Source organism: Typopeltis vanoorti, chromosome 22 (genome assembly GCF_054136105.1).
Source record: "Typopeltis vanoorti isolate ZY-2024b chromosome 22, IOZ_Tvanoo_1.0, whole genome shotgun sequence".
Taxonomy (NCBI): domain Eukaryota; kingdom Metazoa; phylum Arthropoda; class Arachnida; order Uropygi; family Thelyphonidae; genus Typopeltis; species Typopeltis vanoorti.
In genome coordinates this window covers 7,672,219-7,698,804 of record NC_143570.1, presented here as the reverse complement: position 1 = coordinate 7,698,804, position 26,586 = coordinate 7,672,219, and the positions used below count along the sequence as shown (strand labels likewise).

The 26,586-nt window shown below is 36.3% G+C and overlaps 1 protein-coding gene across 3 annotated transcripts in view; it reads left to right on the top strand.

Moving 5' to 3' along the window:
- The window catches only part of Sbp2 (SECIS-binding protein 2), a 320,992-nt gene that overhangs the window by 117,314 nt on the left and 177,092 nt on the right, over positions 1 to 26,586 (top strand). For all 3 annotated transcript variants that reach the window (XM_090411737.1, XM_090411736.1, XM_090411738.1), the window contains 2 exons: positions 3,252 to 3,427; positions 23,573 to 23,632. In XM_090411737.1, coding sequence (XP_090267863.1) covers positions 3,252 to 3,427; positions 23,573 to 23,632 — 236 coding nt within the window. The remainder of the gene's footprint in view (positions 1 to 3,251; positions 3,428 to 23,572; positions 23,633 to 26,586) is intronic.

Genomic DNA, 26,586 nt, shown 5'->3' with positions numbered 1-26,586 from the left:
TTTTTATAAGGATGGTGGTGAAGCAGTGCATAATATACGAATAGTTTCCTCTCATTAGATCTCAGATTGATTCCATTGACTGTAATACTATTTTTAACTTTTCTTTTGGTTCTTCACAGATGTAGGTGGATGCTGAGAACGTAGATGCACATCCTCTTTTGATGTTTAATGATAAATAGAACACTTGACTCAGTTTAATATCACATAATATAATAGCATTGAGTATGAAAGGTCAAAATTAGGAGAATTGCAAGTGAAAGAAACAGAGGTATATCTAGTGTTGATTGGGTAAGATGTTAATAAGTCTGTGGGAATGGATGACATATTGCCACATATTCTTAAGGAATGTGCACAAAAATTAGCTATGCCTTTGACCTGGTTATTTAATGAGAGTCATGCAGTGGGTAAAGTTAGTAAGGAGCAGAAAGAAGACTAAATAGTATTATTCCACAAGAATGGTTCTGTGACAGAAGTTACCAGTTTAGACCATTCTGTATAACTGCACTTGTAGTTAGGGTGTTGGAGACATTGGTTAGGAATAGAATACATGATTGCTTTGATGGTCATAGGATATTTTATGATGGTTAGCACAGATTTGTAAAGGATAGGTCTTGTTTTAGCAATTTACTTGCATTTTATGATAACTTAACAAGTGTGTTAGATTAGGGAGAATCACATATAGCGATATTCATGGACTTCCCAAAAGTGTGTGATAGATTACCACATGATAAGTTGACGTTTAGGCTGCAGAGGATAGGAATGAATATTATTATTATTATTATTATTATTATTACCACGGGCTACTCCAGGAGTCCTTAGACTCATCGAGGGAGGCCCTAAACATCATGTTCACACAGCTGTTCAACATTCTCACAGTATCTATCATACCTTGCCTTGAACTCGCTCACTGTCATAGCACCCACAACAGACTCTGGCAGCTTATTCCACTCATTTACCACTCTAAAAGTAAAGAACCCAGCTCTAACACCCCTGCTAACCACGCTCTTGTCCAGCTTCCATGGGTGTCCCCTAGTTCTCCCACCACCAGTCCTGATCTCAAAAATATCCTCTGAATTAATCCTATAGAATCCTTTTAGCAATTTGAATGCCTCAATCATATCTCCCCTTTTCCACCTATCAACTAGTTTCTGCAACCCACAGATCTTCAACCTTTTCTCATATGGTTCATTCCATAGACCTGCTATCATCTTAGTCACTCGCCTCTGGATCCTCTCAACCTCCTCCCCATCAAGAAGGAACCGAGGTGACCAAATCTGGGCACAGTAGTCGAGATGAGGTCTTATCAGGGCTCGGTACAGAGGTACAATAACTTGTTTTTCTCTGCTCGTCAAGGTATTTTTCAACAACCAAGTGAGTTGATGAGCTGATTTAGCTACTTTCGCAATGTGCCCCCTAAACTTCATCTCCCTATCCACCAACACTCCCAAGTCCCTGGCCTCATCAATCTCTTGGAGTACAGTTCCACCAATGTTGTATACTGCTGTTAATCTTTTCACTCCAAAATGCATAACCTTACATTTTGTCACATTAAATTGACATCCATTCTCCTTAGTCCAGAACTCCAATCTATCTAAGTCATCTTGCAAGACTTTGACATCTTCTGCATTCACTATCGCCCTACCCAACTTTGCATCATCAGCGAACAAATGAACTGTCCCACTTAGACCCTTCCCTATATCGTTAATGAACAGATTAAACAGCAGTGGTCCAAGAACAGAACCCTGTGGCACACCACTAGTCACAGGCCGTTTTTTGGACTCTACTCCTGAATAAACTACTCTTTGATATCTCTCCATCAACCACCCAGCTATCCATCTCACCAACCCTATATCCATTCCCATATGTTGTAGTTTACGGATTAGAATTCCATGTGGTATCCTGTCAAACGCCTTTGCCAGGTCCAGCAGTATCACTGTAAACCCATTTCCCTTATCCAGTTCAGCCGTCACCTTGTTATAAAACTTGAGCAAGTTACTGAGGCATGATCTACCCTTCACAAAGCCATGCTGTCCTCTGTACAGTATCTCATTTTCATCAATCCATTCCTGTATTTTTCCCTTGACTACTTTCTCCAAGACCTTGACAACGACTCCTGATATGCTGATCGGTCGGTAATTTGCAACCATAGTCTTGGATCCTCCTTTATGCAGTGAAACTATTTTCCCCTCTTTCCACGCCTTCGGGACTAAGCCAGACATTGGTTAGATGGATTGAATATTATATTGGTTAGATGGATTGAAGATTGGCTCTCTGAAAGATACTAGGAAGTTTGGTATGATGGAGCAGTATCTCAAAAAAGGAGGTGACCAGTGGCATCTCCCAAGGTTCTGTTCGTTGGCTTTTACTATTTAATTTGTTTGTAAATGATATATATTAATTTTTTTGTAAATGATATATCATGTGGATTAACTAGGATCTTCAGTTGTTTGCTGATGATGCAATGTTTGGGGAGAATTATAAGTAGCACTGCTGATGTTCATTGGCTCGGACAAATGAGGTTGTAGTTTTAATATTAATAAGTGCAAGGTGTTGCATTTTGGAGCGCATGAATATTAGGCTGCGTATTATATTGATGGCACTGTACTGTGGGAAGTGGATGAGATTCAAGATCTTGGAGTGATGGCCGATAGTAAACTGAAGTTTAGATTGCATATTGCAAGTGATGCAAAGACTGCACATCATATTTGTCACTATGATGAGAAGTACACTAACATTTATCGATAAGGAGATGGTTGTGCCACTGTATAAAGCACTGGTCAGACTATGCTTGACTATTGTGCTCAGATTTGGTTGCCTGGTTTTCAGTGTGATGTGAAAACATTGGTGAGGTTGAAGGAATGTGAATTGCAGAGTTTGGTGGAGAGTAGGAAAAGTAGTGAAGTGATAGAGACAGTTAAGTTTGTGAAGGATTTTACTGGATTATTGTAGGGGAGGGATTATAAAAAAAAGAGTAGACGGTGAGAGGCAAAAAAGCAGAAGCCATCGGAAATTATGTAAGCGTGTGATGAAGAGAAGTATGAGAGGTAGAATTTTTACATGGAGAAGGTAGATGAATGGAGTGCATTACCAGAATATATTGTTAATGCAGAGATTGTTAACGATTTTAAGATCCCACAATAAATCTGCCAACACCATGGAAGATGTGATGATAATAAATATTTTCTATTGCATTTTATGTTTTAATATACCTCAAGATTTGTTTTTTTAAAAATTTTATTTGGTATTACTAGGATTTTCCTTAGTGAAAAACAGAAAGGATGAGAAAGAGGCTCTTAAAGGGATCAAAGATCAAAATGGGAAATCAGAAAAAAACAGTTTTATATTAGACGTTCATGAAGAAGCCAAATCAAAACGAAAATCACATGCACCAATTCAACTTGTCATAAGTGATTTACTAGCAACCAGGGTTGGTATATTAAGTTTTAGCAAGTTACAATTAATTCTAATTTGATATTTGTTGCTTGTCTTGCCAGTGTTTTTAATTGTTTAAATTTGTGATTATTACTTGTAAGGTTAAATATATTTTCTTCTTAATCTGTATTTAGTTTTAATAATTAATAATTCATTTGATTTCTTGTAAGCAAACAAAATTTATATATATATAAAATTCTGAAATATGATCATCATTGAATTCCTGACATGTACCATCACGATATACAACATTATTAACTTCCTATCAATAATTTTTCTCTGAATCAAGCTGCTATCTGTAAAGACTCCAACTTCATCAGATCTTACATTTTACATTTCTATCTTCTAAGGCACTTTGTACTGTATCAATCCACCTACATCTTGGTCTTCCTCTGGGTCTTTTTCCTGCCAACCTGGCAGAGAACACTTGCTTTGCTAATCTTTCCTCTCCCATTCTGTTTCAGTGATCAAACCACCTGAGATTAGCTCTACTAATACATTCTTGGATTCTAACATTGTCAAGTTCTTTTCTACTATCCTCATTTTTAATATGATATTGCCATTGATGCCATCTGTTCACGCCCCTAATCTTTCTCAGGACTCTCATATGTGCAGTCTTTGGTCAAGTGTTTTATTTCTAACCCAGCTCTCAGATCCATAAGTTAAAATTGGTTTGAACACTGTCTTGTATACTGCATAGTTTTTAATTTTTTTGACTAATTTCTCTCTCTTATTCCATATAAATTTATTCAGTTGACTTCCTTCCATACTGGCTTTGTTGATTCTGTTGTCTATCTCCATATTTAATTACTATCTTCACTAAAAAATTGTGCCTAAGTAGTTGAAATGTTTTACTTGTTCTATAGGTTTTTCATTCACAATGCAGTTGATATTTTCAGTGTTTCTGCCTATTTTCATTGTCTTTGTCTTCTTATTGCTGATTTTCATACCAAAATTATTATGACAGTTATTCAATTTAGTTCAAGAATCTTGCAGATTTGTACTGGATTTATTTAAAAGTGTAACACTATTTGCATAAAGTAAAGAGCTAAGATTAACATCTCCAAGTTTGATATCAGGTTTAATACAGCTTTCATTCATAATGTGATCCATTAATGAATAACAGAGGGAATAATGTTCATCCTTGTCTCACACCAGATTTAACATGAAACCATCTTCTTGTACTTCCTTCAATTCTAACTGCTGACTTACAACACAAATATAGACTACGTATTGCTTGATATAATGCTCCACCGACACCATACAACTGTAGCGTTTTGAATAGCTTCTCTCTTGGCAACTTGTCATATGCTTTTTCCAGATCTACAAAACTTAAATACAGATATTTGTTATATTCCCATGACTTCTCAATTATTTGTTGTAAAGTGAAAATCTGATCCTGACACCCTCTATTTTGCCTGAATCCAGCTTTTTCTTCACCAAGTTTCCCTTCCACAATCGTTCTCAGCTGTTTCTCAAGTATACTTGCATAAATCTTACCAGGAACACTCACTAGGGAAATACCTCTGTAATTCTCACATTTAGTTTTATTTCCCTTTTTTTATATATGGGTATTATGAGAGCTCTACTCCAATCATCTGGAATTCGTCCCTTTCTGAAATTCGTTCTGAAATATGTTATATTATTAACATCAGGCCTCCATGGAGTGTAAAATATCAATGTGGAAGGCAAACACTGTTACACACAAAGCTCATCAAACTTAAACTCATTCATTGTATCTGCATTCACCACAATTTCAGGCAAAGCATTCCACAGACCAACCACTACCCATGCAAAGAACCTACTCCTTATGCTCCTCCTCTCACCCTCCTTATACAGCTTCCAGGTATGTCCCATTATTCTACTCCCTTCTTCCACATTAACCTGGTAAAAATCCTTTATGAACTGAAATGTCTCAATTATATCGTTGGAAGTTTATTTTTTCACCTGGTTAAATTTATTAAACTATAATAAATTTAGTTTAATCCTTTATCCAAGTGTAAGCAAACAAAGTTTGTACCTGAAAATATCTTCAGGACTTGGGTAAGGTAGTGAAACTCCAAGCAAAGATGGACCAAGCTCTTATCACTCCTTGTCTCAGTATCTCCCATAATGCAAAGCACATCTCCTTGCAGACATGTATACTGCCATGCATTAAGGGAAGGGCCACTACCCAGACTGGTTTCAACCTTTATTGAGGTCTCGTCAGTGGGAGGCAAACCCAAATGGAGATACTAAGGCGGAGGCAATGAAGCTCGGAGTTGCCTGGTGTTGCACTACTTTACCCCTGTCCTGAAGATATTTTCAGGTGCAAACTTTGTTTGCTTACACTTGGATAAAGGATTAAACTAAATTTATTATATAGTCTAACCAAGTGAAAAATAAACTTCCAGCATCTTTCTCTAAATCCAGTGTAATTCAATAATAAGGTGGTACACCTGTTGGCAACTCTTATAGGTAAATATGACCTCTCCTATTGCTTCTGCCTTAGTATCTCCACGTTTGGGTCTGCCTCCCACTGATGAGACCTCAATAAAGGTTGAAACTGGTCTGGGTAGTGGCCCTTCCCTAATGCATGGCAGCATACATGTCCGCAAGGAGATGTGCTTTGCATTATGGGAGCTACTGAGACAAAGAGTGATGAAAGCTTGGTCCATCTTTGCTTGGAGTTGCCTGGTGTTGCACTACCCCAGTCTTGAAGATATTTTCAGGTGCAAACTTTGTTTGCTTACACTTGGATAAGGGATTAAACTAAATTTATTATATATCTCAGTTATATCCTTTCTCCTATTCACAAGACTTCGCAAACTGCATTCCCTCAATCTCTCCTCACATCCCAAAACCAGTTATGATGTTAGTCGGTCTTCTCTGAACCCTTTCCAACATATCTTCACCATGAAAACCAGGGGACCAAATCTGTGCACAATAATCCATATAAGGTCTGATCAAGGACTTAATCTCTTTATTTCTGATATGATGTCTGAACTAGTTGTGCAATGTAACCTCTGAATTTCAAATTGTTGTCTGTCTGCTTGCACTCCAAGGTCTCTTGTCTCCTAATTGCCTCCAAAATTTCTCCACAAAGTATATACTTTGCATTCCATTCATGCCTACCAAATTTCAGAAATTTACACTGGGCAACCTTGAATTGAACATGCAAGGCCAGAACATCTGGCCTTACATGCTTTGTTTTGAATTGAAGTTTCAACTAATCCTGGCTTTACTGAATGGAAGAATCATTATTAGTATTTGTAAGGCAAGAACCATGAAAACGTTATTAGAAAGAACAATATTTAATTACTAGTTTCATACATCTTCAGAATGAATACAAATAGGAAAGGGTATTAGCAGAGAGATTTCTAAATTAGTTATATTTTCATGAACATAAGCCAGCCAGATGTTAAATATGGTATCAAGATGTCAGACATGTGGCTCATTGTTGCAGGGTGGTGTTGTAACATCTCTCATAACCTAATTCATTAATACTCATGTCTTTGATATATATACTAACTAAAGCTGATGTTTGCAGATTTAAACTAAATGATATGATCTCCACTTCAATGTAATAGAAACCACAGTCTCATCTTAAATCAGTTTCTAGCAACATATGTTAAAGACCTGCATATTAATGAATTAGTCTGAGATGTTACACATTGTATATATTACTGAGATGTAACAATGAGTCATGCATCTGACATATCAGCAGCATATTCAACATCTGGCATATGTTCATTCAAATTTATAAAAAGTGAGTTATTAATTTAGAAACCTCTTTCTTAATACCTTTTTTTCTTCAGCTTAGTATTCAATATGAAAATGTACACTACATGATGAACAAAATTAGTAATTAAATATTGTTCTTTCTAAAAAGTGTTATGTGATTCTCACCTGATACACAGTGGACATTTCAAGTCGGGGAAAACTCAGATCATGAACGCATCATATGTTCATTATTAATCTTTGCAGCTGTTTTGGCTCAGAATGTTGGAGCTGCATTCTGTGCTATAAACCACTGATTGTTTGTAAATCTTCATAGATATGAATACTGTCAGATTTTGAATGCTTTGTATAAAGATACAGTCTTAAATTCAATATTTATTCCTTTAATGCATGATATCATCATCAAATTCCTGTCATGTATCCTCAAGGGGTGTACAGGATATGATAGTACTACATGAAAAAAAAATTACATCATTACTAACTTCCTATCTACAATTTTCCTCCAAATCAGTCTGTTACTTGTCAAGACTCCAACATTAGCAGATCTTATATTTCTATCGTCTAAGGCACTTTGTACCATATCAATCCACCTATATCTTGGTCTTCCTCTGGGTCGTTTTCCTGCCACCCTGGCAGAGAACACTTGTTTTGCTAATCTTTCTTCGCCCATTCTGTTTAAGTGACCATACCACCTGAGATTAGCTCTGCTAACGCATTCCTGGATGCTGACAATGTCAAGTTCTTTCCTAATATCCTCGTTTTTAATATGATATTGCCATTGATGCCATCTATTCACGTCTCTAATCTTTCTCAGGATTCTCATATCTGTGGTCTCTAATCTTTGGTCAAGTGTTTTACTTCTGACCCAGCTCTCAGATCCATCAGTTAAAACTGGTTTGAACACTGTCTTGTATACAGCTAATTTAGTGTTCCTACTAATTTCTCTATTATTCCATATGAATTTATTCAATTGACTTCTCACCATACCAGCTTTGCTGATTCTGTTGTCTATTTCTATATTTAATTTACCATCTTCACTAAAAATCGTGCCTAAGTAGCTGAAATGTTTTACTTGTTCCACAGGTTCTCCATTCACAACGCAGTTGACATTTTCAGTGATTCTGCCTATTTTCATTTTCTTTGTATCGCTGACCTTCATACCATATCTATTACAAGAGTTACTCAATTTAGTCAGGGAATCTTGCAGACTTGTAGCAGATTTATTTAGAAGTATAACATCATCTGCATAAAGCAAAGAGCTGACATTAACATCTCCAATTTTGATATCATGTTTACTTCCACTTTCCTTCATAATGTGATCCATATAGATAATGAATAACAGAGGAGATAATGTACATCCTTGTCTCACACCAGATTTAACATTAAACCATTTTCCTGTACTTCCTTCAATTTTAACTGCTGACTTACAACTCAAATAAAGACTAAGTATTGCTTGATATAATGCCCCATTGACACCATATAACTGCAGCATATTGAATAGCTTCTCTCTCTTGGCACCTTGTCATATGCCTTTTCCAAATCGACAAAACTTAAATACAGATCTTTGTTATATTCCCATGCTTTCTCGATTATTTGTCGTAAAGTGAAGATCTGATCCTCATAGCCTCTATTTGGCCTGAATCCAGTTTGTTCTTCACCAAGCTTTTCTTCCACAATTCTTCTCAACCGTTTCTCAAGTATACTTGCATAGATCTTGCCAGGAATGAACTTTATGCAATGCTAATACAGTCATTAGACTGCTGTGTCTGCGTGCACACACACACACATGTCATTTCAATTGCAAGTTATATACCATTTTGTCTTTTTGAGATATTGGAATACCAAAATTCTTTTTTGGTATTCCAAAAGTCTTCTAATATCTTTTTGGGATATTAGAAGACCAAAATGTTAGAAATGTTAGATATGTCAAAATATCTAACGTTAGATATGAGATAAAAAATATACTAATTTGAAGGAAAGTTGTTGATCAGTAATGATGTTTTGTTTGTATACAAACAAAACATCATTACTGAGCTATATGCAATATATAAAGCAATAAGCTTTATGCAATATAAAGCAATAAGAGCTGCTTTGTTTGTGTACAAATACTAGAAACAAGGCAGATGTGAAATGGTTGCATTAATCGAGTCTGTTCACCAAAACATTGTTGGAATAAGTGAGACATGGTTGGATGAGGATGACATCCTAACAGGAATAGAGATAGAAGGGTATGATATGTTTTGCGAGAATAGAAAGGGTAAAAAGGAAGGGGGGAGTGTTATTGATGATAGAAAAGACCTCATACAAAGTAGAGATGCAAGATGGAAATAGTGCCAGTGGTTTTGAGGCAGTATGGTTTAAGATAGAGGTGAATAGAATGAAATAATTGGTTGGATGTTGTTATAGACCTGGTAATGTGGATGGTAGTGACTATGAAATGTATAATTATATTAACCAAGAAAATAAGAAAAGGGTAATCATTATGGGCGATTTTAATTATGACAGTATAGACCGGAATGATGAGATAGCAACTGGAAGTAAAGAATATGAGTTTCCTTTAGTTTTTGAGGGACAACTACCTCAGACAGTATGTAACAGAGGGCACACAAGGATTGAGGGTTTTGGATTTGATCATCTCAGCAGAGGATGTAATTATAAATGAGGTGTCCAATTACCCACCAATTGGTAAGAGTGACCATGAAGTGAGATTACATGTTGGAGGTTTAATGGAATATTATCGGCACTGAGAAAGGATTAAAACTAATTTTAATACTTTCAATATTTCGTCTCTGTCACAGAGACATCTTCAGGGATTACAAAAAACTTTTTGTAACAACACATACACACAAATACCATACAGTGGTGAGTGAAACTAAAGTCCTATCTTGGTGGTGTGCCCTCTATGGGCATTTGCAGGTGGCCTAGAATGTAAAGAGGGATCTCTAATAATTAATGTTTCCCAAACCGGTTTTGATCTTTATTGAGGTCTCGTCAGTGGGAGCCAGGCCCAGTAGTGGAGACACAAAGGCAGAAGCAATGAGAGGTCATCCTAACCTATAGGAGTTACAAAAGGGTGTACAACCTTATTATTAAATTACTCTGGATTTAGAGAAAGATGTTGAAAGTTTGTTTTCACTTGGTTAGACTATAATAAATTTAGTTTAATCCTTTATCCAAGTGTGAGCAAACAAAGTTTGCGCGAACTGTGCAAACCAAAAGGTGGACCAAGCAACTCGTAGCTTGGTCCACCTTTGCCACGAGTTGCCTGGTGTTGTACTACCTTACTCCAGTCCTGAAGATATTTTCAAGCACAAACTTTGTTTGCTCACACTTGAATAAAGGATTAAACTAAATTTATTATAGTCTAACCAAGTGAAAAATAAACTCTCAACATCTTTCTCTGAATCCGGAGTAATTTATGTAATAATAAGTTTATTACATTTAAAAAATAATACGTTTTTTGTACACCCTTTGGCAACTCCTATAGGCTAGGATGACCTCTCATTGCTTCTGCCTTTGTCTCCACTACTGAGCCTAGCTCTCGCTGACGAGACCTCAATAAAGGTCGAAAACCGGTATGGGTAGTGGCCTTTGCATCATGGGAGATACTGGGATAGGAGTGGTGAGATAGCTTTCTCCACCTTTGCAACGCGTTTCCCAGTGTTGTACTACCTTACCCCAGTCCTGAAGATACTTTCAGGCGCAAACTTTGTTTGTTCACACTTGGATGAAGGATTAAACTAAACTTATTATACAAAACTTCAATGTCAATACATCTGTGGGATTGGATGGTATACCAGCTCGTGTCGTACGTGAAGCGGCTAAAGAATTGTCAGTGCCCTTGACCATTTTGTTTAATTTGAGTCTCGGGTCTGGGTTAGTCCCGAAGGGGTGGGAAAAAGGGGAAAATAGTTCCACTGCATAAAGAAGGATCCAAGACTTCTGTTGGGCAGAAGGCCGATCAGCATATCAGGAGTCGTTATCAAGGTCTTGAAGAAAATAGCCAAGGGAAAAATACAGGAATGGATTGATGAAAATGAGATATCGTATGGGGGACAGCATGGTTTTGTGAAGGGTAGATCATGCCTCAGTAACTTGCTCAGGTTTTATAACACAGTGACAGCTGAACTGGATAAGGGTAATGGGTTTACAGTGATACTACTGGACCTGGCTAAGGCCTTTGACAGGATACCACATAGAAGTCTAATCTGTAAACTGCAACATATGGGAATGGATATAGGGTTGGTGAGATGGATAGGAGGGTGGTTGATGGCGAGATACCAGAGAGTAGTTTACTTAGGAGTGGAGTCCATAAGACAACCTGTGACTAGTGGTATGCCGCAAGGTTCTTGGACCACCGCTGTTTAATTTGTTCATTAACGATATAGGGATGGATCTGAGAGGAATGGTTCATTTGTTCGTTGATGATATTAAGTTGGGTAGGGCAATAGTGAATGCAGAAGATGTCAAAATTTTGCAGGATGATTTGGATAGATTGGAGGTCTGGGCTAAGGAGAATGGATGTCAATTTATTGTGGCAAAATGTAAGGTTATGCAATTAGGGGTGAAAAAATTAGCAGCAGTATATCACATTGGTGGAACTGTACTCCAGGAGATTGATGAGGCCAGGGACTTGGGAGTGTTGGTGGATAGGGAGTTGAAGTTTAGGGGGCACGTCGCAAAAGTGGCTAAATCAGCTCATCAAATCACTTGGATGCTGAAGAATATTTTGATGAGCAGAGTTAAGAACAATAAGCAAGTTATTCTTCCTCTGTATCAAGCTTGATAAGATCCCATCTTGATTACTGTGCCCAGATCTGGTCACCTGGGAAGAAACCTAGGATCTTCCTATTTTTCTTCTTGATGGGGAGGAGGTTGAGAGAATCCAGAGGCGAGTGACCAAGGTGATAGCAGATCTAAGGATGGAATGAACCTTATGAAAACAGGTTGAAGATTTGTGGGTTGCAGAAATTGGTTGATAGGTGGAAAAGGGGAGATATGATTGAGACGTTCAAATTACTGAAAGGTTTCTATAGGATTAATTCAGAGGATATTTTCGAGAACAGGACTGGTGGTGGGAGGACTGGGGAACATCCATGGAAGCTGGGCAAGATTGTGGTTAGTAAGGTTGTTAGAGCTGGGTTTTTTACTTTTAGAGTGGTGAATGAGTCGAATGAGCTGCCAGAGTCTGTTGTGGGTGCTATGACGGTGAATGATTTCAAGGCAAAGTATGATAGATACTGTGTGAATGTCGAATAGTTGTGATGGACATGATGTTTAGGGCTTCCCTTGATGAGTCTAAGGACTCCTTAGAGTCGCCCATAATAATAATGTTGTTGTCATCCACTTTACTCCAAATTGTGTCCTCTTCTTCACTCGTGGAATACAGCTTTCCATTGCTGCTAACAAATATTCTTTCATACTTATAAAAGTAAGCAAATTATTAAATCAAGACCTATCACAAAACCATGTTGTCCCTCATAGAGATCACATTCCTATTCACCTAGTCCTGAATTCAATCTTTTGCCAATTTCTGCACTGCTTAACTATCACTCCTGAGATGTTGATACTGAGACTACCACTCCATTGGCACCTTCCCACTATTTAGGCTTAAATTATACAGCTTGGTCAGAGCAGCCAATAGTTCCCTTGCATATTTTCATAATACATGGGCTAATATGCCATCTAATCCCATGGTTCTGTTCTTATTGAGGTTTTGCAATATTTTAAGCACCTCCATTTCTTCAACCCTCTGTTCTCCTATCAGACATTGATGGCATTGCGATGTCATCACCTAGATAGTGCACCCTGCAAAATGCCCACTGAGTGATTTAATTATTTGGTTTGGTTCTGTTACCTACACACCATCTGCACTTTTAAAGTCATCCTTCCAAAAGTCATTTCTCCTTTTACTTTCCACATAGCAAAATAACTTCTTAGAGTATCTTTTGGCCTTGTCAGTTAGCTTTCTCTCATAATTAACTTGGCCTTTATTACCTTTCCACAAGTCACCCTTCTTGCCTATGCCTTATACTGCTCATGGGCATGTTTATCATGCCCATGAGCAGTATAAGTATAAGGTTGTGGAAGAATTATTTGTAATTCTTCCGCAACCTTTTGTTTGTGCGCAACTCCTGCTTAATGAAACTATTCATCCATCTAACTCCTACCTGATTTATCCTTCTGGCTCTGGGTATACATTTGGATACTGCTTTCTTCAAGTACTTCTTGACAACTTTCCATACTCCTCAGCTTGTCATTATCACCTACTCTGTAGTTCCACATATATCCCATCTTAATAGTAAATTTTGCATGTCTGGCAATCTCCCAGGTCTGTACTACATAATCACATTTTTTCCAAGTGCAGGAAGCACAGCTAGATTGACTAGTTCTCTGATGCATTGATTAGATTCAGCACTCTCAAACTTCGTGTCCCCTCCATTACGTGTCATGTCAGGTAATTATGTCTCAGCAGTCTGCACTGTTAACCTAGTGGTTTTGCACTTTGCAACCGTATACCTGAGGAAGGAGTGTCCTAAGTTCGATTCCTGGTGATGAGAGGAGTTTAAGGATCTTCCTCAGCCATAGCCAAGTTAACCGGTCTTGGGCAGCAGGGTTTTCCCCATTTTATCTGGGGTTTTTCATCCTGCAAACAGGTCCCGTGAACACACGTGGATACAGCCAGGAATACATAAGACGATCCCTCCAGCCATAGGACTGAATTGTCAGCTATGACGGTCCTGAACCCAGATAAAATAGGGGGGTGGGATTGAGGTGGTACCTTGCCTCCCCGTAAAAGGGGCTCACAGCCTTTGAATCACCATACGAAATAAATAAATAAAATCTCTCAACAGATGTATAAATTCCATTTCCTTCCCTGCCTGTGACCATTCATCATCCTAATCTACGTTCCCATGGTTGAATACCCATAATAATTACTCAATCTGTACTCATCATGCTAATTTGTGAGTACATGTGATCTATGTTTCTATGTTCTCCTTTATACCCATGGATTATAACAGCAGCCAATTACATATTTTGCCTGTTGGTCTATATTTCACACCAGATAGCCTCAAATGAACTACCCTCTGAATCCTTGTCCCTCTGATATACTTCTACTCATTTTGGCTGTAATTCTTCTGCATTCATTAGCAAAACTCCTTCCCCCTATCCTGTTCCTTCTGTCCTCTCTGAAGACATTATATTCCTTGCATTCTATTCTTGTTACCATAACATCCTTGGTCAACTACATATCCTATTGCCTATGACTTCTGGCTCAGTTGTGTTAACTAATTCAAAAACTCCTCATCTTTATTTCAAATACTTCTGGTATTAGTATACATAAGCTGCAAAATCCCCTTCATCTCACAGCCTCCTTTATACGTTGTATTACTTAGCCAACTAATAAAGTTAACCTGGGGTGCTACATTTTGTATCATGTGATCACTCTCCCACTTACTAACCTCTAGTGTGCCTCGACCCTTGCTCACCTGCACCCCCCCCCCAAAAAAAACTTCCTGGTTTCCCTGACTTTGTACTTCCAAATTCTCACTGAACAGCACTTTCTCAAATTCTTAACATCAAATCCATTTAGATGTAAGCTATCCACCTTATATAAACCCATCCTACTCACCCCACAAATCCACAAATTCCACACCATTCCTTGTACGTAATCTGCACACTGACTCATTAATCGCAATCATAGTTCTCCATCTCAGCTCATCTCTATCATACAATGGCAGCAGACTCGCAACTTTTACTTTCTCGCTCTTCTTTTATGAATGTACTACTAGCAACTCTTGTGTCTTCTTGTGTACCACATTTATCACCTGCTAAATCCAGTCAAAATAAACACATCTTTCACCTTAACTTTCTATATCCTTTATCTTAGTTCCAGGAAAACAAGACTCTGTCACACTCTCCTCAAGGAGATCATGTACACAAAAGTTTTCTATATCAGAGGAAGTGCCATTTCAAGCTGCAAAGATATTGTCAGCATACCTATACCATAACTTAGGTATTTCTTGTTTCTTCTTCAGTGGCTCAACAGTCCTGTGTGGACCCTGGCCTTCTCAAGGAAATTTTTTCCATTCTGTCCTTTTTTGGCAATCATCCTCCAATTTTTGGTTTTCAAAAGTGCGAAGTCTCTATCAGTGTTGTCAATCCATTGTAGTTTGAGCCTTCCTCAAGGTTGAATTCCTGTTGGTTTACGTGAGGATATTTTTATGGAATTTCTTTTATCACACATTCTCAGTATGTGGCCTGCGTATTTCATTTGTTGAATTTTGATGAACTTCACAATGTCTATTGCTTTGTAGGCATGATATAGTTCAAGATTTGACCTGCTTTGCCATATTCTATCAATTTGTCTATTGCTTTGTAGGCATGATATAGTTCAAGGTTTGACCTGCTTTGCCATATTCTATCAATTTGTCTATTGCTTTGTAGGCATGATATAGTTCAAGGTTTGACCTGCTTTGCCATATTCTATCAATTTGAATACCACCAAAAATACTTTGTAGGATTTTTCTTTTGAAAATTCTGAGAGCCTCTTCATCCTTTATAGACATTGTCCATGTTTCAAATGCATATGTAAGTATAGACCTTATCAGAGTCTTATAAAGCAGCAATTTAGTACTTATTCTAATCAAACTTGATTTTAAGTATTTTTTAAGCCATTGAAGCTATGACTAGCAGCAGCGGTTCTTTTTTCTTTAATTTCTATACCTGTATCATTCTTGGTATTAACTTCTGATCCTAAGTAGGTAAAGCTACTCACTTTTTCAAATTGGTTAGGTCCAATTTCTAAAGAATTAATGGGGTTTATTTCTTTGCTGCATTCCATATATTTGGTTTTACTTTGGTTGATCATGAGGTAGATTTTCTTTGCTTCACTTTTTAAAGCCAAAAAAGCCTGTTTTAGGGCTATGGGTGTTCTTGCTATGATATCAATATCATCATAATATCACCTTTACCACGAGTTGCCTCAGTCCTGAAGATACTTCAGGCACAAACTTTGTTTGCGTACACTTGGATAAAGGATTAAACTAAATTTCTTATAGTCTAACCAAGTGGGAAAAAACTTCCAACATCTTTCTCTAAATCCAGAGTAATTTAATAATAAGGTGAATTTAACATATAGGTAAAGATGACTTCTCCATTGCTTCCCCCTTGGTATCACCACCTCTGGGTCTGGCTCCCACTGACGAGACCTCAATAAAGGTCGAAACCGGTTGGGTAGTGGCCCTTCCCTTAATGCATAGCATTATACATGTCTGCAAGGAGATGTGATCTGCATTATGGGAGATACTAAGACAAGGAGTGATGAGAGCTTGATTCACCTTTACCACGAATTGCCTCAGTCCTGAAAATACCTTGTTTGTGCAAACTTTGTTTGCTTACACTTGGATAAAGGATTAAACTAAATTTATTATAGTCTAACCAACAGGAAAAAGCTTCCAAGAAACACCTTTCCGATAGGTGTTTCTTGAGGGAACCAAACAAATGGAATTCTGGGTTATAGGGACATGTGGCAGAGTTACCCAATGATTGCAGTGCAACCATTCATGAGTGGTGTGTGGAGAACATTGTCGTGCACTAAAATCGCAGCGCTTGTCAGGAGTCCTAGTCATTTGTGTCAAATGTTGGCTTTCTTCTTAAGGTGCAGTTTGATGTTTGTTTTGTGTGTGTGTGTGTGTGTGTGGACCTCCTGCAGTGAGTTTTTGGACACTCCATTGATGTCTGATGTTAATAATAAATCAACTCATGAGGTTTAGTATCTTTTGGTATTTTGTATATCAGTTGGTTGCTCTTTTTTTCTGGGTACATTTTATGTGCATTTCACAAAATATATGATCATAGGTTTGTTTTTACTAGCTCTTCATTATTAGATTGCTTACAAAAATTTATGAAACCATCCAAGGTTTTGTTTCAATCATACTATTTGCAAAGATAAAAAGAGACAAAACATGTTGACATTATATAATAATCTTGCTCTGCTATGGGTAGATGGAATTTAATACATTCTGTGATTTAGGAATAACAGAAGATGATATTTATCTCCTTTAGTTTTGATATCAGTTGAGTAATTTTTATTGTCAGAATTTGGTAGAATGGCACAAAGTAATATTAATAATTCTGTGCTGGCAAAATAGAATTTAATGAAATTTGTTATAGAGAATGTCTTTTAAAATTGATTGGCGTGTTAATTTTGGTTTCAGTTTTAACTTTTGTTAACAAGAAGAGTATAGTACTGTTGCAATAATGTTATTTAATGATTCTTTAAAATCATTCTGTTTTTCTTTGAAGGATTTGTGGACACAAGAAATCAAATCCTCGTATGAAGGAGGATTTTTTTTTTTTTTTTTTTTTTTTTTTTTACAGATAAGGAATACCGAGAATAAAAACATGTGAAATGAGATTCATGAGAAGAACTGCAAATTGCACATTATTAGACAAACAAGGAAAAAGATATTTTAAAAGAACTAAAAATAAAATCAATAGAAGAAAAGCTAAACAAATACAAACAAAATTGGATAGAGCATATAAACAAAATGGCCAACATCCAATATTCTAAACAATTAATAAAATATAACCCATTATAATACAGCTATATTGCCTGCTTCAGTTTAGGAGTGCCCCTGTTTAAATGTCATTGGCTATTTACTCATGGGTTCTTAGGGCATTATGAGTGTAGATGTACTAAAAAGTATATGTAGCTTAAGGAATAGAAATTGCACATACCTTTTTCTGGGTGTTGTGGCTTTTCCTCTGTCTGCGATGTTGAGAACTGCAGAGTGTGTGTGTGGTGTGGGGGGGGGTTAGGCAGTTTGGTAGAATAAGTTAGAAAAACCCGGGTTTTTTTCGTAATATATAGAAACATATACTTTTATATAGGGTGGGGAAAAAAGTGAAAGGGTTAATTTTTTAAAATAAGGAGGGGGAAGGGGAAAGGTGGTTGACGGGGTGTGGACCGTTTCGACTATTCGTGGTCATCATCGGAACATATTGGGAAAGTGGAAGCTATGTCAGGTCGGGTGGGTGCTTCAGACGTGTTTGTGTTGTCTCCTATTGGTCAGGATTGTGACCTCAATTTAATGTTGTGAAGCTTCCAAACCTCGGAGATTATGTAGGGCCTGTGTACGTTGATCGAGTTCGCGTCACACTTTATAGCTATTGTTTCCGATATTCTGAGCATTGTTTCATTGTCTTGTCTGTCTATTATGATGGCCTTGTCTATCTGCGGGGTGTGTTTTTGTTCAAGGGCGTGAACAGCTATTTCCGTTTTTCCTGTGCTTTGTATACGATTTTTCTTTTTAATGTTGCGTTTTTTAGTGTTTAAATGTTCTGGAATAGGGATGTTACAGAACATTTAAACACTAAAAAACGCAACATTAAAAAGAAAAATCGTATACAAAGCACAGGAAAAACGGAAATAGCTGTTCACGCCCTTGAACAAAAACACACCCCGCAGATAGACAAGGCCATCATAATAGACAGACAAGACGATGAAACAATGCTCAGAATATCAGAAACAATAGCTATAAAGTGTGACGCGAACTCGATCAACGTACACAGGCCCTACATAATCTCCGAGGTTTGGAAGTTTCACAACATTAAATTGAGGTCACAATCCCGACCAATAGGAGACAACACAAACAGCTCTGAAGCACCCACCCGACCTGACATAGCTTCCACTTTCCCAATATGTTCCGATGATGACCACGAATAGTCGAAACGGTTCACACCCCGTCAACCACCTTTCCCCTTCCCCCTCCTTATTTTAAAAAATTAACCCTTTCACTTTTTTCCCCACCCTATATAAAAGTATATGTTTCTATATATTACGAAAAAAACCCGGGTTTTTCTAACTTATTCTACCAAACTGCCTACCCCCCCCACACACCACACACACACTCTGCAGTTCTCGACATCGCAGACAGAGGAAAAGCCACAACACCCAGAAAAAGGTATGTGTAATTTCTATTCCTTAAGCTACATATACTTTTTAGTACATCTACACTCATAATGCCCTAAGAACCCATGAGTAAATAGCCAATGACATTTAAACAGGGGCACTCCTAAACTGAAGCAGGCAATATAGCTGTATTATAATAGTTTATAATGAGGAGTAACATGGGAGTTTTCCCAGAAATAATATACATAAAATATAAACCATTTGGGAAGAGAAGGCTGGGTAGACCTCACAGGAGGATATTAGATGGATAATGAGACTGGAACAGACCAATATGGTCTATACCAGTAGTTATGATTATGATGATGAGGAGGAATGCCATTTCTTTTGCACTAGACAGTTTCACCTCTCTTCAATTCAGAACAACATAGAAATTTGTTTACCACCACCACTTCTTAATTGAAGGAAACTGAGTGTGCTCAGTCACATCAAAAATAATTTAAACTTACAAAAAAGATAGCAATGACCAACATTTTACCCTTTTGATTACCTGCATCAATAATCCAGACAACAGCAGAATTTTAGTCAGAACATGTCTTTTTCTTTTTAAAAACATTTTAGTCTAAATGTTACCTATGAATAATTGGAGCAATATAAACCTAATGGATTTAGGATTTAACATGAATAACTTAGATTCTGATACACCTGTAAACTGTAAAAATCTATATAATTAAACTTATGTTAAGAAATTTTTTGATACTACTACAAATTCATCCAAGAATTTCAATATACATCACGTTAATATTAGATCGAAAGGTCAAATTTTGATGGTTTAATGTTACTTTTTACAGAGATCCAATCATATATAGATGTACTAGTCTTAAGTGAAATATGGATCAAACAACTTGAGGTTGATCATTATTCTCTTGCAGATTATGATATGTATTATGATTGTCACGATTATAATTGTTCAGGTGGATTAATTCTATATGCTAAAAAAAATATTTATAAAATTCACAGACTGGAATTAAAATTGCAAAGTGCTGAAACTGTAATGATTTATGATACAGCAATGAATATACTTATAATTGCTATATACCAGTTATAAGTATGCATGCAATGGCCCAGTAGATATCTTTCTAACGGAGCTAAATAATGTCTTAAAAACCTTAAAATATGACAATGTCATACTAGTGGGGGGGGGTAAATTTGGACCCTTATAAGAGTAATAATAAAACTGAAGAATATAAAAATATATTATCTACTCATGGGTTTCTTTGCTTACATCGATGGCAATATGAGAGAAGTGTACAACTTGACTAGTTGCATTGATCACATATTCATAAGAAACAGAATGGCCTATGAGGTATCCACTGCAATCTACATTAGTAATATAACAGATCACCATTCGATACTTTTGAAACTATCTATACCTGATAGTATTAACATGAGTTGCACAGGTAGTCGGAATAAATTTGTAATTGGCACCAATTATAATAAATATGAAAGATACATAAAACATTATCAACTACCACAAACTGACTTATTAGTTATATGATGAATTTATCAAAATGATTAAATATGCAGACAGTAAATCGCAATATCATAAAACAGTTATTACAAAAAAGGATGTTCACACACACTGGATAACAGATGAACTAAAAAATATGATAAAGACAAAAGAGAAGCTCTACTATAAGCATAAAAAAAAATCCATACAATTTAAATTTTGAATATGACTATAAAAATTTCATTAAACATCTAAAGGAAGAAATAAAACAGGCAAAAGAACATTATCTGCTATCGAAATTTCTTTCTTGTTGTAATGATAAAAGTAAAGAATAGGGGTTGGTCAATATGATAATAGGTAACACAAAACAGAAACCATGAGAATTCCCAGAGGGCAATGACATCACTGATATACTTAACAAAATGAACAACCACTTAACCAACTATGGCAGTTGTGTTTTCGATCCTGCAGAAAGGGCAAAGTATGTCAGTCACCTTCCGTGGATTAAGAATTCCACGTATCTACATGCAGTGAATGAAGAATTAAAAAAATTAATCGGATTAAAAAAAGGGGAAAAAGTGGGATGTGACAACATAAATGTTAAAAAGCTAAACATTATCATTAAGCATAAATTACAATTCTTTACAAATATCATTAATAAATCCTTTGAACATGGTAAATTTATAGAACACCTAAAGACTGTGTCAGTTGTACCGTTATTTAAAGGAGGAAATAGAAATGAAATCAAAAATTACAGACCAATATCTATACTATCCACAATCTCAAAGGTTTTTGAAATTCTGATAAAAAAAACAAACAAAAAAAAACGCTTAAATAGCTATTTAAATACAATATCCTTTTATGCAACTAATCAATATGGGTTTGGATCCAGATGCAATACTGAAAAAGCGCTATTGGAGTTTCATAAAAAGTCCTATAGTGGAATAAATGCACACAGCAGCTGTTTTTCTTGATATATCTAAAGCATTCGACTGTGTTCATCATGATCTATTGCTACTGAAAATGTCCAAATACGGCATTAGGGGAATTACTAATGACTGGTTCAGATCCTATCTGAATAAGAGAAAATAACATACTAACTATGATATATTTAAAAGCACAACAAACATAATAAAATACGGAGTCCCACAAGGGTCGGTACTAGGACCCATCCTATTTATAATATATGTTAATGATCTATGTAAATACAAACTTTTTGGCAAAATGATATCCTTTGCTGACAATATGGCTTTAGTATACACAGAAACAACCCTTGAAGATCTAATAAATCCAATTAATAGCGATATGTTAAAACTAAGTATATGGTTTAGCAACAATGGATTTAACATTAATACTGACAAAACAAGATATATGTACTTTACATTAACAGACAAATTAGATCGCAGTATAACTATAAAATGGCATGAAAGGAAATGTACTGATATTCTAAATTGCAAATGTAGCTTAATCAAAAAAAAAACAAAAAACAAAACCGTCAGGTATTTGGGCCTCCATATCGATAGCAATTTGAAGTTGAACTCCCACACCACTTTCGTAACAAATAAGTTTAGGTTCATAATTAACAGAATATATTATGTTAAAAAAAATTTGTAAATGCAGCATTCTTAAGATGTTTATACTATTCCTGGGTAAATTCCTCACTGCAATATGGCATTACCTGTTGGGGCAGAGACTATTATAACAATCTGTTTCCATTAACAAGGATACAAAACAGAATAATTAGAGCCATAACTAATGACTTCGCACACTCAACCAATGATCTGTATATCGTTCATAATATTCTATTTCAGAAACAATATCTCTATGGTTATCTGTTATATGTAAAAAAGAAACACTGAAAGTTTCTTGGTATATAATGTAGACTATGGATTGCGCTGCAGTTGAAACATGCTGGAAGTACCCAAGCCTAACAAAGAAATTTTTCATAAATCTTTCGAGTACATTGCGATGAGTAGTTATAATAAACTTCCGAATGAAATTAAATCTATAACCTCAGAATATGTATTCATAAAAAGATTGAGAGACTTCCTTATGGGATTAAACAATGTTGATAATTACTTTAAACGTATAGTATAAGAGATCATTATAACTCACATATCATAACCAATTAAGGTATTGATTTACAAATTGGTTCATTCAATTAGGTATTAAAATGTCAACATGTACATTATTATAACTGATAGGGGAGCCCTCTTAGATGTGGTCCTCAGGCTCTCAATGTCTGTTTTGAGCTAATTACTTTTCTAGTAACCAGTATGGCTACTGCCCTTGGTTACACATATTTGCATTAACTAACTTACATTACTCTAAACCAGTTACTTGTCATAACTATGAAACCATTCGAGCTGGCCTGGTTGGCCGAGTGGTTAGCGTATCCACTCTCCAACCAAAAGGCTCGGGTTCGAATCCCGCCATGGGCATGGATGTTTGTGATTGTGAAATACTAGTGGTAGTAGATGGCATTGGCGTAGAGGATGAACGTAGTTGTAGTCGGCAGATTGAATGGGGGAAAAAGAGAATTGTGGAATAGATGCCCTCCTTCGATGAGTCTTTGGACTTCTTGGAGGTGTTATGTAATAATAATAATAAAATAATAGCCAAAATAAGTGTTAGTACCAACAGAATGTGATAGTAATACTTGAATTTTATTTTGTAATATTGTACTGTGCATTGAATTGTATTGTGAAATATTGTCATAATTATAAAAGTTGAATATTATAATATGTATAATTTGTATGTGTGATGTGAATAATCAACTGTTAAAAAAAAAAAAAGCCTCTACTAAAATTGACAAATTTGAAAAACACACCTTCCCATTTCACTATGTGTATATATGTCACATCTTACTTTTAAATTTAAAGAAAGTATTTAACTTTAAATAATATATATTTGTTTATTTATTTTTAGTTTTGCTTAATTGTAGCCTTTCATAGGTTTCTAGCACTTCTAATGAAATATTTTTTTCTTGCAAATAGAAAAAAAAGACAGGCCATAGACTAAGAGTCATTTCCACTAAGAGGTGCACTACATCTAAGGTGATACCATTTTTCTTGTATGGTGGTAAATATGTGCATTTATTTTACATTTAAATGAAAGTTTAATTTGCCATTCAAAACTTTGTTGCAAGTGATTAATGTCTGTCTCTCTCTCTCTCTGTGTCTCACTCATGCTTATAGTAGCTATAACAATAATGAATAAAATCACAATATTTACTTCTCTGTTCTTCTTTTTTGCATTTTTCTTTCTCTATTTCCCCTCTCCCTGCTTCCCCCATACCATCTCATTGATGAGATACTTTGCAACTCCATATTTTTTTTTTATTCTCCATTATACCTCCATCCATCTCTTCTTTGACCTTCTCTTGGTTTTATCTTTTATTATTCATCAGGCTTTATTCTCACCATAATCAACCACTCATTTAATGTCCATACCATGCCAGTCTGCTGTCTCTCATTTTCTCTTAGACATCATCGTCAAATTCCTGCCATGTACCCTCAAGGGATGTACAGGTTATGATAGTACTACATGAAAAATTTACATCATTACTAACTTCCTACCTACAATTTTCCTCCAAATCAGTCTGTTACTTGTCAAGACTCCAACATTATCAGATCTTACATTTCTGTCGTCTAAGGCACTTTGTACTGTATATCAATCCGCCTATATCTTGGTCTTCCTCTGGGTCGTTTTCCTGCCAACCTGGCAGAGAATACTTGTTTTGCTGATCTTTTCTTGCTCATTCTGTTTAAGTGACTATACCACTGGAGATTAGGTCTGCTAACACATTCCTAGATGCTGACAATGTCAAGTTCTTTCCTAATATCCTCGTTTTTAATATGATATTGCCATTGAAGCAATTTTTCGAAGTAATTACTCCATACTTCAAGGATGTCTTTTTCTACCATTTTCACCTTTATCATCTCTAACTCCTTTTACAGCACTCTTTACTTCATTTCTAAGCTTCTTCAACAACTTCCAGAATATTTTGCCACCTTCTTGATATTTATTTTCCATGTTCTTGTCAAAGTCCTCCCGTGACTTTTGTTTAGCTAGTTTTACACAGTGTTTAGTTTTCTTACATTTGTCCCTGTATTCTCTAAGAGCACATGCTGACTTATTTGACAGGAACTTTTGATATGCTTTCTTCTTTTCCTTCACTGCCTCTTTAACTTTCTGTGCTCACCATGGAGTTCTGGTTTTTTTATCCTTGCAAACAACTTCACCACATGCCTCTCTGGCTAAATCAATCAGGGTTTTCTTTTAGGTTTGCCACTGAATCTCCAAGGTGTGATTCCTGTTCTCAAACTCTTCCATTTTTAATTCAATAAACTTTGTGTATTTTAGTCTACAGTTCACATCTGAGAGCTGCTCAACTTTTATTCCCTTTAAAACTTTCTTACATGCTCTTTTCAATATGAAATTCAATTTTATCCTGCTTAAGACTAAATAGTGATCACTTCCAATTTCAAATCCTCTATACACTCTAGTGTCCTGCACCAGGGAGAAAACATCACTATCAACAATAACATAGTTAATGAGACTTTTCTTATTCCTTGCCTCTTCTCTCCATGTGAATTTGTGCACATTTTTATGTTATATCATGGTGTTAGTAATGACCAGTTCATGTTCTGAGCAGAAATCCAACAGGCATTTGCCATTGTTATTAGCTTTGGTCTTTTCTCCAAATTTTCCCAAAATATTTTTGTATGTCTGACAATTATTTCCTACTCTGCTATTTAGATCCTCAACAAGGACCAACTTTTCCTCTTTTATTGTGTCAGTTGCTTTCTCTAAAGCCTCAAAAAATTTCTCCACTTCTACTTTAGTAGAACCTTCTGTGCGACCATAGGCACAAATAAGTCTTATTGTCCAGTTCCCTATTCTGATATTTGCTCACATCACTCTAGTTGAGACCGCTTGTTCAAGAAGATTAGCCTCGTATTTAGTGTTGAATACTATGGCTCTATTTATTTGTAATCCAATTACTCTGGAGGTTTCATTTAGCTGATTTAGCCTTTCTTCCAGATCTTCAAGATTATCTGCTATTTAGGACAATATCATCTGCAAATTTCAGATGATGCTGCCTTTCTCCATTTATGTTTATTCCTTTTGTTTCCCAATCAAGGCTTCTAAAGACTTCCTCTAGTGCAGCTGTAAATAATTTGGGAGATATGGTGTCGCTTTGACGGATGCCATTTTGTATTGGGAACTTTTCACTGTTTTTATATAATTTATAAAATTTATTGCTCAGAAAGATCTCACCAGTTTGTCTTTTTGTTTCAGTCACCCTTATCATGTTGTTCATGTTCATGCACCTAATTTTTCTCATGAGTCTCATATCTGCGGTCTCTAATCTTTGGTCAAGTGTTTTACTTCTGACCCATCTCTCAGATCCATAAGTTAAAATTGGTTTGAACACTGTCTTGGATACAGGTAATTTAGAGTTTTGACTAATTTCTCTCTTATTCCATATAAATTTATTAAGTTGACTTCCTACCGGGTGCTTAAGGGTCAAAGCTGTATAACTGAGAGGAGACCTCCACATAGCCTTTAAAGGAATGCGGAGAACCGACCAGGGCTTCTGACCTAATGTTCAATCCTCACCTTCTCATGGTGCACCCTGTTGGGTATCTACTTGGATACTGAATGGACGAGGATGGGCTGGCAATTTGGGATTTAGCCGACCAAATTGTATTCTTATTGGTTAAACCAAAATAAAAAATGATGGTACAACATGACAAAATTTCATGCCGGCTGGGGGCGTCACCCGGTTAAACAAGGCCCCCGTTGTTTTCGCCAGGGAACCAGGGCGAACAGCGAAAAGTCAGCTACTGGAACAAATCTGAAAACAAACCCCAACTCAACATCACCAGAGTTAAAGATCGGTACTATCAACGTAAGAAGCCTGAATGGCAAAGAAATGGAGCTAGCTTAGGAATTAGATAAGTACCAGATCGACATAATAGGGGTGACTGAAACAAAAAGACCA